The 15,414-nt window shown below is 54.0% G+C and overlaps 1 protein-coding gene across 2 annotated transcripts in view; it reads right to left on the bottom strand.

The window, feature by feature from the left end:
* Positions 1-15,414, bottom strand: part of HK1 (hexokinase 1) — a 63,647-nt gene that overhangs the window by 42,221 nt on the left and 6,012 nt on the right. Inside the window, exon 2 of one of the 2 annotated variants that reach the window (XM_026504361.4) lies at positions 3,085-3,247. In XM_026504361.4, coding sequence (XP_026360146.1) covers positions 3,085-3,247 — 163 coding nt within the window. Of the gene's footprint in view, positions 1-3,084; positions 3,248-15,414 lie in introns of those variants that run through there. The other variant, XM_057308520.1, reaches the window with a different exon arrangement.

A 15,414-nucleotide genomic window follows, 5' to 3' on the forward strand; every position in this document is an offset into this window, starting at 1 on the left:
GAAGGCAGGGGCAGGGCTGGGCGGGTGAGGCAGGGGAGGGTGCTGAGAGCCAACCGGCAGACCCAGGCTGTGCAGGGGGTCCTCGTACTGCAGGGCTTTGGTTTCACCCCCATCCTCCTTCTGTCAACACCACTCTGTGTTCCTCAGAGGCCCTAAATATTTGGCCCCATCCACACTGGAGAATAGGGAGGCTCAAAAGGAGGTGTGGGGCCCAGGCTGCTGGGTCCCGTTCCAGAAACGCCAGGACAGCATTCCCCAGCACTGCATGTTACCACACGTCATCACACTTAAGACGCGTCGTTATACGTAACACAAAGAACGAACGAACACCACCCATTATAATTTTCAGGTGCACTGCTGATTGCAGAGACAAACTAAAAAGCGTCTCAAAATAGATGAAGTATGTAAGAAAAGATCAAAGGTTAGGGGAAAAGGCAGCTAAGCCAGATTCAACAGATTTCTTTTCCGCAGGACAGCTCAGGGCCTACAGTGTCTTGGCATCTGTTATGAATGTCTGGGAGAGGGCTGCAGAGTGTTTTTCCCCAGTGAGTCCGAATTCTGGGCCTTACGTTGAAAAATAGCTGATGGGGTAAGTGGCTAGATTACTAGGATAGCTGGATCACACTTAGAGACCCTCGACTCTGCAAATGTTTCTGAAAGAGTAAAGGAGAGCACCCCGGGCTGACATATGGTCCCGGCATGACATATGGCCCTTGGACATGTTAGCCCTGGGCCAGTCACACAGGATCGGTTGCCCTGTGGGCATCAGGTATCCCTCTGCGCTCTCCCAAGCTGAGCCAGAGTAGGGACCCTCTGGGGGCTGCCCATACCCATGTTACCTCCCCCTCCTTCCCCTTCCCTTAGCTGGAAGCAGCCACCGCCATGTCTCTCCGACAGAACTCTGCTAATCCCAGAAAGGCTCAATGCTCCTCGATGTGGGCGCCAGCCGGAGCTGGGAAAAAGCAGGAGTGAACCACAAAGCCAGAGACATCAGGACAAAACCCCGGGCACACCAGAGCCCCATCACTCCGGTGCCCAGAATTTCTGTGGTCGTTATTAAAAAGTTAAAACTGCTGGTAACCAGGACCTCAAGGAAAACAAAAGGACGGAGGTGGAATAGATTTCCAACAGTCAAGAACACGAGAGAGACAAACGCCAATGCGTACGTGACGCAAGCTCCACCCGTGGCCACAGAGCCCACAGAGCACGTGGCCTCCATCAGCATCCAGATCTCCTCCGGGACTTCTGAAGAGCACCGCGGACACGACAGGACGGTCCCCCCGCGGCCAGTCCGCTCCAACAAGCCGTGTGCCCGCCCGTCCTCTGTGAACCCCAAGCAGAGCGCTGTTTCCCTGACACTCACTTTGCAGGCTGCGTACCACATGCCCCAAATCAAGGCTTGAAACGAAGCCCCCAGAGCAGGGAAGGGACAGCAGTGCGAGGGCCAGGCTCTCGGGGTGTGGGCTCACAAACCCCAGAGAAACCTAGAGAAACCGGCCTTCGCCGTAATCTCTCCCCCTCTCACATGCAGCAGGTGAACCCCAGTCCAGAGCAGAGAACACCCCTCCAAGCAGGATTCCTGGGAGGGTGCCGAGCTGGGGCCAGCACAGCACCTGCCCCTGCAGACTGCTAGCTGCGGGTCAGCCGCACAGAACAGCCTCCACTGAGCGTGCCGAGCTGTGCCCTCTCAGCTTCCGCTCTGCCGAGTGCAGGAGCTAAGCCCACTCCTCTGGAGAAGGGGATACTGACGATCCTCGGGGAGCCCCCAACTCCCCTTTGTGGGGCACTGAACTTTTATACAGATGCACACTGAAAGGAGAATTCTTTTCTCCAATTCTACCTCCCTTCACCGTTTGTCTGCTCTAGGGGCTACCTTCATTTAACATCTATAAAATATTTTTAGAGGGGAACTTGAATCTCCCCTCTGAGTCCAATAGCCAGCTGGCCACTGGGATTGCTACTTATCTGAAAGGAGGTCTTGGTGCCCCGATGAAGAGATTTTTCCTAAAATGAACTCCTCATTTGTTCTGGAATCTTTCATGTTCTAGTGACAGCAGAGCAACGCACACAGCATCTGTCAGGCCCATACACACGACCCTTATCATTAGCCACTAGACAGTCAGTACAATGAGGGCAGATCAGCCTTGTCCAACCATGGTATCTCCAGTGCCTGGCACATGGTAGATGTTCAGCAGGCATATGTTGGATGGATGGATGATGGATGGATGGATGATGGATGGATGATGGATGGATGGATGGATGGATGGATAGAGGACGGATGGATGGATGGATGAATGAAGGATGGATGGATGGATGATGGATGGATGATGGATGGATGAAGGATGGATGGATGGATGGATGGATGGATGGATGGATGGATGGATGATGGATGGATGAAGGATGGATGGCTGGATGGATGGATGGCTGGATGGATGGATAGAGGATGGATGGATGGATGGATAGAGGATGGATGGATGGATGGATGGATGGATGAATGAAGGATGGATGGATGGATGATGGATGGATGATGGATGGATGAAGGATGGATGGATGGATGGATGGATGGATGATGGATGGATGAAGGATGGATGGCTGGATGGATGGATGGATGAATGAAGGATGGATGGATGGATGATGGATGGATGATGGATGGATGAAGGATGGATGGATGGATGGATGGATGGATGGATGGATGATGGATGGATGAAGGATGGATGGCTGGATGGATGGATGGCTGGATGGATGGATAGAGGATGGATGGATGGATGGATGGATGATGGATGGATGGATGGATAGAGGATGGATGGAGGGATGGATGAATGAAGGATGGATGGATGGATGATGGATGGATGATGGATGGATGAAGGATGGATGGCTGGATGGATGGCTGGATGGATGGATAGAGGATGGATGGATGGATGGATGGATGGAGGATGGATGGATGGCAGAACAGATGGATGAATGAATGAAAGAATGAATGAGTGGAGGAGTGAAGGAATAAAATGAACAAATGAAAGAAAGTAGGAAGGACGTTTGCACAGAGAATTCAGCTCTCGGAGCCCAATCTCTGGATGAGAAACTCACCTGAACCATCAGGAATGGACCTTACAAACGTTGGCAACATCTTGACTGTGGCTGTTGGATTAAAATCCCGGGAGAGGCCATTCTTCATCTCCTTCTTGAAACGAGTCATGATATCTATCAGGGTTTCATCAGAGAGCCGCATGGCATAGAGATACTTGTCAATCTGGGGGAAGGATAAGAAGGAAGGAAAGTGAGGCCAAGCCTGAAGGTCATTTCAGCTTGAGTCTGGCAGGGAAAGGACAGGACAGGGTGAGATGCCCGCCCGTCTAGGACAATCCAGCTCCCACAAACTCTGACACACCACATGATCAGATGGGCAGTCATGCAAATGCCATCAGCCATGTCCCTCAGAGCAGTCCTGCAAATGCTCCCAGCCCCAGTTCTTCCTGTAAAATGAACCAGGTAGCCTCAAGTCCCTTCCAATCCACGACTGTTACACAGAAGTTGCCCTTCGATCCCCAAGCACGTGCCAGAGGTGCCCTAAGCCTGCACATGACTCCTTTCCTCGGTGAGAAGGGGCTGGCTCACCCTCAGACAGATGGCAGTGTCGCAGAGGTCAAGAACAAGGGTGCCAGAGCCAGCCACGCGGGGCTCAAATCCCAGCACCATCACTTAACAGCTGTGTGAAGTTCAGTTTCCTCAACTGAGAAGCTGACATGATAAACAGGACCTAACTCACAGATGAGAGTTTAAAGATCAGGTGAGACGGAGAAGCACTTAGATCACAGAAACTGCCCAATAAACATCAGCCATTAGTATTAAATAATGAGACAGTGGTGCTGGTGGGTTTCCCCAGGCATGATTTCTAGGTAGGTGGAAACAGTGGCCAAAGGGCTGGAATCCTTCAGAACCTGGGGTGGCAGGCCCAGAGCAGAGAGACCTTAACCCCACCATCCCCAAAAGGTATGGAGACAGCCCCCAGGCTCCCACGCCCATGGGCCAGGGCTGACATGCCCATACTTCCAAGTCGTTCCAAGTACTGACCCAATCTGCTGCTCTTCCTGGGCTCCCCATCCTCCTCAGGGTTCCAAGGATCCTAACCTCGGACCCCTTGGATTGTCACTGGCTATTCTTCCTGCACAGTGTCTTCCCATTTATTCTCTCAGAAAGTATTTCTTGGACACCTACTGTGTACCCGGCTCTAAGTCACCTTGTCTCACCATTCATTCATTTTGCTTCTCTTTGGCTTAGGAAGCCCTGACAGCCATGTACCTGGATTTCTCATTCCTCATTCCTGATTCCTCCTCAGTCATTCACGTAATGGTTTTCCATCTTCAATCTCCCTCCCTTCCAACCCACCCTGTACACCACTGCCACAGTCCCCGTCTTCAAGTGCAAGCCTGCTCCATTCCTTCCCTTGCTCAAAGCCGTGCAATGTCTTCCATGTCCGACTGACCAACACTCTATAGGTGTGGCTTCGTGCTCTCTGAACTCCAGTCTAAACACTTCTACCATTCCTGGTGGGTCCCTGGGCTTTCCCAGCGAAAGCCCTTCCTTCTCTTCCCAGCTACCCAAATCCCCCCTACCCTTCCAGGTTCAGGTCAAACCTCACCTCCTCCTGCAGATGTCGGAGTTCCTCAGGCTGGACATGACCCCTCCCCTCAGCACTGATCTCTCTGCACCTGTCACCTTTACAGTGTCTGCTCCATTCACCTTGACCCCTCAGTGCCTTGCACGCAGCCTTGCACACGGAAGGCTCCCAGTGGATGGAAAGAGAGATTTATGACCCAGTGAGGCTGAAAAGACCTTGATGCTCATTTGCTTCTGAGAATGGCATCTCACGCTCACTTTGCAGGGTGGCTGGAAGCGTCCTGACCCAAGGACACAGAGTCCCCAACCCTAGGTCATTTCTGCATATTTTGAGCTGGGGCAGCCTTCTGCTCACTCTGGTCTCCATGCCTTGTCCTCCCCAGGCCCTGCCTGTCTCCTACCTCACGCACCATGAGCACATTGGCAGGAGTCCCCCAGTGTCCTCTGTGGCCAGAGACAACCCTGCCCCCATCCCCAAGCTCTCCTACCACAATCACCTTTTCCTTTCCCCCTTGTGATAAAGCCCTACAGAGAAGAGCAATCAGAAATCACCAAGAGCTAAAGTAGAAATTGCCAGAATCACAGCCTTAGGAGAAGACACACTCTGTTCTACCCCCCAGGCTGGTACCAGATCAACAGAACTTGCTGTCATGGTGCCCACAGTCTGGCAGGGGAGAGGCAGTCACGATACAAGGGTGTGTGAGCAGCCCCAGGAGCAGGAGTCTACTGAGAAGGCTTCCTGGAGGCGTGATGTCAGAGTGTGCATCCAGGCACAGTCAAGAGCATGTGTGAAAGCCAAAGGCAAGGTGGGGGCGGGGGGTTGTGCAAAGAACAGAAAGAAATTCAATATGGATCAAGCACAGTGTAAAAAGTGAGGCAACTAGAAAGACTGTGAGGAGCTGAATTGTGCAGGATCTCGTAACGCACATTAACAAATTTAGACTTGATCCCAAAGCACAGCGAGACTTGGAAGGACACTGATGAGTATTCAACAATGAGATTCGTGTTTCAGTGAGATCGAGCTGTCTGCTAGGCAGAGAAGGGCTGAGCAGGAGCAAGACCGTGCACTAATCAATAATTGTCACATTGCTACTGTATCACGTGGGCCATGCTTCTGCTATCACATTCCCCACCCTCCATCATGATGGGTTTATTGACGGGCCTGTCTCCTCTGGTAAAACATGTGAGTTCCCTAGGGAAAGGAACTCACCGGCTTGCCTGGCACAAAAGAGGAATTTAATTCATTCTAAATGCGACAATACTACTCTGTATTTATCTTATGGCTCACAGTATATCGAGTGCTTTCTTACCCAGTAGGTCACTTAACCTTCAAAACAACCCCATCAGGGACACATTCTTGATCCCCATTTTAGAGATGCAGAAACTGAGGCTCCACAAAGCAAAGTGATTAGTTCGAAGACACAGCCAAGAGAGTCAGGTCTCATACCTGCAAGTCTAACGTTGCTCCCTACAGTCGCCCCCATCCCTCAGGGGAGACCAGTTCCCCTATTCTGCGGAAGGCAGGCCCAAGTAAAGCTGCTGAGGTTTTCCAGCTGGACAGGAAGAAGCTTCTAGAAAAGCCAAGGCTCTCTGCAGCTCCACAGCCGTCCTGCCCCGACTCAAGGTGCAGGTTAGCACAGGGACACTGATCTGAGAAAAAAAAAACAAAAGAGCCTAGAAGCTCAAAGGAGGAAGCAGGCTGGGGACGCAGAAGACAAGCCAGCCCCCAAGCATCTGTGGAGAGGAGGGTTCCCTCCTCTGGTTCAAGTTCATGAATCATTATGTGGGACAACCCCTCTCAGAAGCGATGTGGGAATGGGGTCCAAAGAGAAGGTGTAGGTTGGGGCAGAGCTGAAATGGAGCTGAGGCCTCCTGGATCTCATGTGAATGACAGTAAGCCGAGGGGAGCCCTTTCCATCGTCCTTGGGAGCTCAGGAGGGGCCTCTGAACCAGTGCAGATGCTGGGCCAGGAGTGGACTGGCCGGCCAGGCAGTGCCCAGGGCAGGACTCAGAGGGTCTGCGGCACAAGGACTGGGGCCCTTAAAGCAGCGCAGTAAAGCTGACATGATAAACAGGACCTAACTCACAGATGAGAGTTTAAAAGCAGCGCAGTAAACACTGGAGTGAAGCCCACGTCAGGGGACACCTGCAGAACACTTCCAAGGGGCCCAGAATGCCCAGGGGCCTCGCTCCCCTGTCCACCTGGGAAAGACGACTCGGTTGTGGGTGGCGGGAAGGAGGGAGGGTGTCAGGCCAATCCGGCCTGCCCGGGTGCTCCGGACCTCAGTGTGGCTGTGCCCCACACGAAACCCAGCAAGAGAGCTGCTATTCCTTCAGGGGGGGCCAGCGGCCCAGGAGTGGAGGACGGCAGAGGGGGGCAGACCTGAGAAAGGACAGCTTCCGGTCTTCGGGGGTTTGGGTAAAGCCTGTGGTCTTTTCAACTTCTCTATTTCCACCCCCTCTCCACAGCATCTCCGGATCGTGCCTCTCCTCCCTGCGTCCCTCCTTCTCCCTGACACATGCACAAACCGTTGCTGCTCGGTGGCTCTGGCCGCACACTGGCGCCCAAAGAATCCCTCCTGTGCCTCCAACCCCTGCCTCGACATGTTGGTGACAGGAGGCCACAGCACAGCACCTCCCCCGGAGGCTGCAAGCGGCAAGCCTCAGCCTTTGGATTGTCTGTCACAGGCCAGAGGCTCCCAGGAATCCGTGGCAGGAACCCTTGGGGTCCCGGAGTGCTCCCTCTCACACGAGGTGTCTGACACGTGCACGCGGGACTCCGGTCAGACTGGGAAGGGAATGGGAAGGTGCCGGGCTCCTGGACACCATACGATGGGTTGGGTCCCGCAGACTCTTGGCCAAGACTGACAACGACCCTGGTCCTGGCTCCAGGCACCTTTCACCAACCCCTGAAAAGAAGGTGTCCTCATAGTGTGCAAACCCTTGTCCTGGACTGTCCTTCTTGTGGACCAAGAAGGCCTGGAAGCTCTCAGCAGCTCCAGAAGCTGGACCACGGCAGAGACAGGAGGAGACACCGGAGGAGAGAATGCGACCCCACCAAGCTCCTCTGGCACAGAGATATCTGGCTAACGAGAGAACCCGGGGGCCCCGCACTGGGCCACACGCAAACATCTCTGTGCTTGACTTCAGCCCCACCTCCCGCTCCCAACAGAACATGCACAAAAAACCAATTCAAGACTGGACATGCCTGAGGGAACACACCCTTGTGGCAGGAGGCACAGTCAGCCCTGGTGACCCAGGCGTTTTAACCCCCCGTGGACGGGGACACGGCCATGGAAATTTTTCACTCCTTCTCTCTTCCACTCTCCCATGAGGACTAAGAACAAGGCAGGGCAGCAGGGGTGACAGCAGGTGCCCAGCACCGGCCTTTCAAGGGAACTTTCCAAGGGAGATGCTGTCTTGCAAAGACAACTGAGGAGCGGCAGGGGAGGGTTAAGAAAACTCTTGCTTGGGGCGCCCGGGTGGCACAGCGGTTAAGCGTCTGCCTTCGGCTCAGGGCGTGATCCCGGCGTTCTGGGATCGAGCCCCACGTCAGGCTCCTCTGCTGTGAGCCTGCTTCTTCCTCTCCCACTCCCCCTGCTTGTGTTCCCTCTCTCGCTGGCTGTCTCTATCTCTGTCGAATAAATAAATAAAATCTTTAAAAAAAAAAAAAAAAGAAAAGAAAAAAAAGAAAACTCTTGCTTAAGGACAGGACAGGGCAGAGATTTCAACATCAGATTCACTTCCCCTTCCTAGGGAGGCTGACTCAGAAGAGAGCCGGTCCGGGGTGACGAATGTCACTTGGATAATAGTTCGCATCTGCCGAGGGCTCTGCTGTTTATACACAGGACTGTCACACACACTGTCCCGTCTGGATGTCACAGAAAGAGATGAAATGAACTCACGGACGCCACGGCCAGGCATGAGGCGGGCATGAATAACGTTAGCCCCCATCCACCACCATGACCCAGGGTGGTAGGCAGGAAGGACAGCGTTATCCCCATTTTAGAGTCAAGGAAACGGAGACCCATGACTCACACCAGGTCTCATGGTTTGGAAGTGGCAGCTGGGTCTAGATTCCAGGTTTTCTAAGCCCTCATTTTGGGCTTTTCCTTACACCTTGAAAAGAACATAGGACTGTGGATGAAGAGAACGGGGTTTGAACCTCAGATCTGCCATTTAGTAGCTATGTGACTTTGGACAAGTTACTTAACTTGGCTGGGTCTTGCCTTCCTCACTGTTAAAGGGGTAATAATGCTTCCACTTCAGAGAGCTACCGGGAGAATTTTAAGAACGTGCCAAGAATAAGGTGAACATCAAATAACATTTCCCACCCTCCCATCTAAACGACCAAAAGGGAAGCCATCTCCCTCCACGCCCTGGCTAACTGATAATTACGTGTCCTCGACTCCTTTTACCTAGATACCTAGGAGAAATGCACCGATTACCAAACATTACTGACCCATTCTACAGAAGAGACCACTAAAAAGGCAGAAATAGCCAAATGCGCTAAACCACGGCATATGAAAGACTCTGGCAAAATTCCTCTGAAACATTGTACTGTTTTATTAGGGTTTTTTTTTTAACTAACAGTAAGTTATAGTAACAATAAGCAATATATACCTATTATTTAAAAAATTACCAATATAAAAATGTATAAAAGTAAAAAGTCTTGAGTTCTTCCCCTAATCTTCCCAGAGAAATCCCCACTAAGAGTTTTATGGACTAGGACAGTTTTTCTACCTAAACACTCATACATACAGAGCTCGCCTTTTTTATTTCGTTTTACAAAAACAGAATCATACCAGGAGCGGGTGCGAGAGGGGGGAAAATGGAATAAAATGGAATCGTAAACACTTTGTCCTTTGAAATCTTAACCCCTCCTTCCTATTTCCTCCAGGACCTGCCTTTAAGACTTGCACTAAGAGCCACACTTAGATTTCCTCAGGACCCTGCCTGGTTCAGTGATGAGGTGCAGACAAGGCAACGTGGACACCCGTGTCTGCCTCTGGCCTTGATAGCCTGTAGGCACCTCAGTTTTTCCATCTGTAATGTGGATGTATTCACATGACCTTGAACTATAAAGGCCTCTCTACTGTGCACAGCACTTTCATAGTGGTCTTCAAACTATCCTGTCCCGAGACTCGGGGACGGGAGACTCGGGGGCCGTCACTTCCAACGCCCTAAGGAAAAATCAGAGGCCAGAGAGGTTCCTCAAATGGCCAGGGTGACCACTGGTCAGCAAGAGAACTGGAGTAGACACTGAGTTCCCTGGTTCCTGGTCCTGTGCTTCTTCCTCTGCAAGCTTTCTTGCTCCGCCCGGGGAGCACCCAGGCCAGGTGCTTCCTAGACCCGGGAGACGTGGGAACGCGGGTGGCATTAACGCCACAGCCCCACCACGCTACAAGCAGCACGGCTCCGTGGCCTTGCCAAAACCATGCCGCCCCTCGGCACTGCCCAGCAGCCACAGCCGTCTGACCTGCTCTCGCCTCCGGCACAGAGCCCAGGAAGTTCAAGGCCGTCGTGAGCCCGAAGGCTGTGCCCTGCTGCGGTGTGTGCCCGCCTCGCCCCTCCTCCTGCCCCTCAGCAAGGTCCCAGCGCCCGCTCCCGCCTGCCCGGGCTCCGCACGGCCCGGCCCCACCTCGCTGCTGCGGGCGGCGGCCCAGGGACCTGTGGTTCCGTCCTGCTCTTGGCGACTGGGAAGGCCGCTGGTGCTCAGCTCCTCGTGGCCACCAGGAGAGACGTTCTCACCCTGCAGAGCCCCGCACAGGAGCCGTCACCCTGGCATGGCCGCCCCCCCCCCCCCAGGCAGCCGGGGGCTACCCACGGTTCTTCACCCCCCAAGGCCCCTCCTCGCGGACCCAGCGTCCACTCCGTGGTTCGGCCGTGAAGGGCCTCTGCGCGCCTCCCTCCTCCTTCCCCCCGACGTCCACCCCCACACTCACCTCCTCCGAGGGGCGCCCCGCGCCCCGCCCCGCCCAACACCAGCAGCTCCTCGGCGCCACGTCCCCTCGGCCGTCGGCGCTCCGGGCGCGCGTGCTGACCTGCCCCGGCCCCGCGGCGGCGCCCAGCGCCCTGCCCAGGAGCTGCAGCAGCCCGCACATATCTGCGCTCGCCCTCGGCCCTGAGCGCCCGGGCACCGGGGCCATGCCCTCCCGGCCCTCCGCCGCCTCGCGAAGCCCTCCGGGCGTCTGCCCTGGGCTGGGCGCCTGCTCGGCTGGGCGGGAAGGCCCCGGTGACGGTGCCGCCTAGCAGGGAGCTCCCCCGGGGGTCTGCGGGCCCAGATAAGGCCGGCTCCTCTTCCCTGAACGGCCCAGCCCCTCACGGCAGCCGCCTGGGCACCTGCGTGGGGCCAACAGCCTCTGCCTGAGGGACAGAGTGTTCCGGGCGTTCTCTGGTCCTCTAACCCTCCCACCCCCACAACATCTGTATCTCCAGAAGGACACCCAGCCCTACAGATAACCTGGATTCTCACCCCACTCTTCAGGCCTCCCAGAGGCTGCTAAATACCCGCGAGTCTCCAGAGGAAGTGTGTTGGGGGAATACATTCCACTTCAGAGGCTCCTGAAAGGTGCACGAACGTCACCAGAGCAAACAGGGTCCCTTCGGCGTTAACACACTGCAAGGGGAGGTTCCCTTTCCCCAGGCTCTTTACCAAGTTTGAGGTTTGTTCCCTCAGGCAGCCCAGGGACAGGACGGGGTTCTTCACCCTTATCTACCATCTTATTTACACTTCTGAACCCTAGCTGCCCTTCCATGCAACGGGCTGGGCACCCCAGACTATTCATACCACACGTCTGTGCACTCACGACAAATCAGGAGGCAAATGGGAAGCCCGTTCTTGAAGAGAAAAGGAGGTCTGGGGAAGGGAGATGTTACGGAGGGATAGGGCCTGTGCTGGGCTCACCAACCTGCCCTGATCCAACCTGCACACCTACGGGGGGGGGGGGGCATAGGAACCCCATCTTACACAGGAGGGAGCTGGGGCCACGAAATCAAGTGTGTAGCCCCAAGCACCCAGCAAGCCCTGCGGCTCCAGCTCCAGACTCCAAACTCGTCGCTCCTCCCCTACTTCCCCAGGCTCCTCTTGCCAGGAGAACCGTGTAAGGCCTTGAGGTCATGCCCAAGGTCCTCCTGGCGACCACTAATACCCCACCAGAGGCGCTTCCTGGCTGGTGAGCGAGACCAAGCTGCAGCCCAGGGTGAGAACAAACCTGTCACACTGAACAAGCTAAAAGTGAAGGAGGGACCCAGTGGCCTCAAGGGAAACAGAACCGCCCTGGAATGCGGCAAGGCAAGAACAACAGGCTTAATTCTCAGCCTCGTGCAGGAGGCCTGGGCTGGGGCCAGCCTCCAGACTCCCAATTCCCAACGACCTGGGTGCCTCCAGACAAGAGAGAAGGGCGTCTCCAAAGTGCAGACGGTTTTGCTTTCACTATGAGACAACCAGACCCTAATGCCCTGGGGTGCAAAGAGCGCAGGGGTGTGAGCAGACCTGGCTAGAAATCCGAAGCCCTCAGGGCTCCTCCAGCTACACCACCCTCACCCCCATCACCTGGGGCAAGTCACTGCCATCAGTAAAGCAGCAGCAAAGAAAACAGCCCTCTGGCCCTCATACAGGGCACACGCAGGAGCAGCTCCAGGCACCGGGGATTACCCTCCCTCCTCTCTGCATTACTCCCCCTCCCCCTTGCCACCTCTCACCGAGCCTACAGGCGTGTCCTGGTACAGGTGTGCCCCAGCAACCGTACAGTTCCGTATGCTCTCCAAGTATTTCCATTTCCCTTCTCTAACTGGATAAATGGGCAGATGGCAAGGCAGGAATCATTCACCCCATCTGACAAATAAGGAAACTGAGGCCCAGACAGCTCGCTGGCCACCACCACACTGCTCAAGCTAGAAGAATCTGTTAGAGATCATGGATCCCAGCCTCCTAGTCTTAGGGATGAGGGCACTGAGGCCCAAGGACCCATAAGAACCCATCGCTTCCAATGCGGAGTGCCTCTGCCCAAACTTTAGCTATAAAATTCACTGTCTGGCAGAGCTGGGTCCAACAGAAATACAATGCGAGCCACATATGTAACTTAAAACTTTCTAGTAGCCACACGTTTTTTTAAAATACACAGGTGAAATTAATTTTAATAACATTGTATTTAACCCAATATATCCAAAATATTATTCCCACAGGCAAACAATGCTTTTAAAATTATTCATGAGATATTTTATATATCTTTTTGTCATACAAAGTCTTTGAAATCCTGTGCGTCCCTGATACTTAACAGCACATCTGAAATCAGACTCACTATATTTCAAGTGCCCAGTGGCCGCGTGTGGCTAGCGGCTACTGTTCTGGACAGCACCGCTCTAGCACCCCCATTTTGGGAGCCTTGGGCGATGGTTTCTACTGCGGGCTGCTGCCATGTACTGCTTTGGAAGCGGGCAGCCCTGGACTGTGGTTCGGGTTCTGCAGGTGTGGTGAGATCTGCCCACCGGTGTCAGACAGACCTGCACTCCCTCTCCTTTCTGGCCACCAAGATCACGTCAGTTTCACTTCCGGGGGTTCACCTGGCCCACACGTAAGGTGCAGGAAGAAATACCCACATCCAAGCGTGCTGGAAGGACTCAATGAAATCACGCACGCGAGGGTATGTTGTAAATAGAACAGAACTTTGCAAAGGTGACGTGGTGCCTTTATAACAACAGCGGCCTGGATCTCCTACTCCACTCATCCCACCCACCCAGAGGGACATCAGAGAAGGCACCAGAAGACCCCAGAGAAATAAGGTCACATTGAATAACAGGGCTGAAGGCAAAACCCCAATCAAAGAAACTAGCTGCCTACAGTGCAGGCGAGGCTGTGAGGCTGTGGGAGAGAACAATCTTCAGGACCGGGCATTACAAGAGCATTAGGGGTTCTTCTAGAAGGCTAGGCATTGTCCTCGGTGGTGGTCCTCTTTTAAATGCAAACAAAGGTGAGGGAGGAAGACAAATAGAAAGGGTACAGCGACAAATTTGAAAAATGGGAAATCCTTAACATTTCACTGTAAATGACTTTATTGGGCCAATTTCCTTCGCAAGTGGAGGGAGTTCGTCAACACTGAGCAAGAGAAGAGGGGCAAGGGGTGGGCAAGCAAAGCCAATGTGCTGGTGTTGGGGAGGATGGGGAAGGAGAGAAAGAGGTCTGGGGAACCTGAAGAGGGAGGGGTGTGCCCAGCTCTCAACCTCCTTGGCTCTGTTTCCCTAAACAAAATGGGAGGGATGGGTGTGGTATGGTAGGAAGAACATGGGTTTCTGAGTCAGGGGACTAGACAGTGCTCCTGTCCCTATTACTAATGAACTGTGGTCTTTGGCAAGTCACTTCACCCCCCCCCCCGCCCCCAGGGGTGGTCTCTGTCCTCTCATTTCTAAACGGAGCTGATGCCTGTCTCCAGATGGATGAAGACAGAGGCTCCCCAGTAATGCCACTCGTATGCATATGCCCAAGAGGAACGAAAGCGTATGTCCACACAGGAAAAACATGCACACAAATGTTCACAGCAACATTATTCCAAAGTGGAAATAACCCCAATGTCCATCAACTGACAAATGCATAAACATACTGCAGGATTTGGACACAACTAAATATTATTCAGCAACGAAGGACCGAACCATGCTACGGCGTGGACGAGCCTTGAAAACATGATGTCCAGTGGAAGACCAGACACAGAGGCCACATGCTGCATGACTCCACTTGCATGACATGCCCAGAGAAAAAGAAAGTAAATTAGTAGCTGCCAGGGGCTGGAGGGAGGGTGGGATGGGGAGTGTCTGCTTAATAGGTACAGGGCTGCTTTTGGGGGTGATGAAAATGTTCTGGAATTAGATGGTGGTAATGGTTGCACAACCTCGTGAATGTACTTGAAACCACTGTGCACACTTTACAATAGTGAGTTTAACACTACAAGTATTATACTTCGACTAAAAACAGAACTGGGCTCTGCCATCAGACGCGATGCTGGCAGAATGCGCGCTCTTCTGTTTCCTATCTGAGCCTCGGGGTCTTTTCCAAAAGCAGAGATCCTGACGGTGCCCCCCTCGCAGGGGCGTCATGGGGATGTAACGCTCTCAGCACGGTACCCAGCAGGGAACGCGACAGGCATTCCATGTTGGCCTCCATCAGTACTATTACTGATGATGAAATAAGACCTGCGCTAGGGCAGACAGGCTCCTAGTTGCCATTCCGTGTCCCTCCAAGGTCCCCTCCAGGTGTCAGCGTCTGTGGCCTGTAACCAAGCCTGGAATCACATGAACACGATCCGACATTTTCTGCCCCGGAGCAGGGACCGTGGCTTGCAAACGGCTGGCCTGCACACTTGGCGTTTCAGTTGTCCTGCGGTGGGGCACGGCCACCCTCTCCTTTTACGGAAGATAGTTGGAGAGAGGCTGCGGGCCTGAGTGTCCTCTACCAGAGCCGGCACGTTTAGGAGACCGATAAGCCAGCCGCGCCTGGGCCGGCTCCACCCAGGAAGGGAGAGGGTGTGCGGGCAGGTTTTAATTCCCGGAAAAGCGCAACGGATTCCCACACTGGGGGGGCGGGGGGGGCACAGAGAGCCCGCCCCGCCTTTCTCTGCACCCACTCCCCCTCCTCGGAGCGTGCACACGTCCCAGCAGCCGTCAATGGGGCTGGCACCGCTCACAATGAGAGCTGTCAACCTCACCAGGGCTCTGCCTGATACGGTAAACTAGGAAATGGCTAATTTTAAACTAAGCTCCAGCACTGTAATGTGAATGGAAATGACTGGGAAGAAAGAGACTCTTTCA

This window comes from Ursus arctos, unplaced genomic scaffold, assembly GCF_023065955.2.
Source record: "Ursus arctos isolate Adak ecotype North America unplaced genomic scaffold, UrsArc2.0 scaffold_7, whole genome shotgun sequence".
Taxonomy (NCBI): domain Eukaryota; kingdom Metazoa; phylum Chordata; class Mammalia; order Carnivora; family Ursidae; genus Ursus; species Ursus arctos.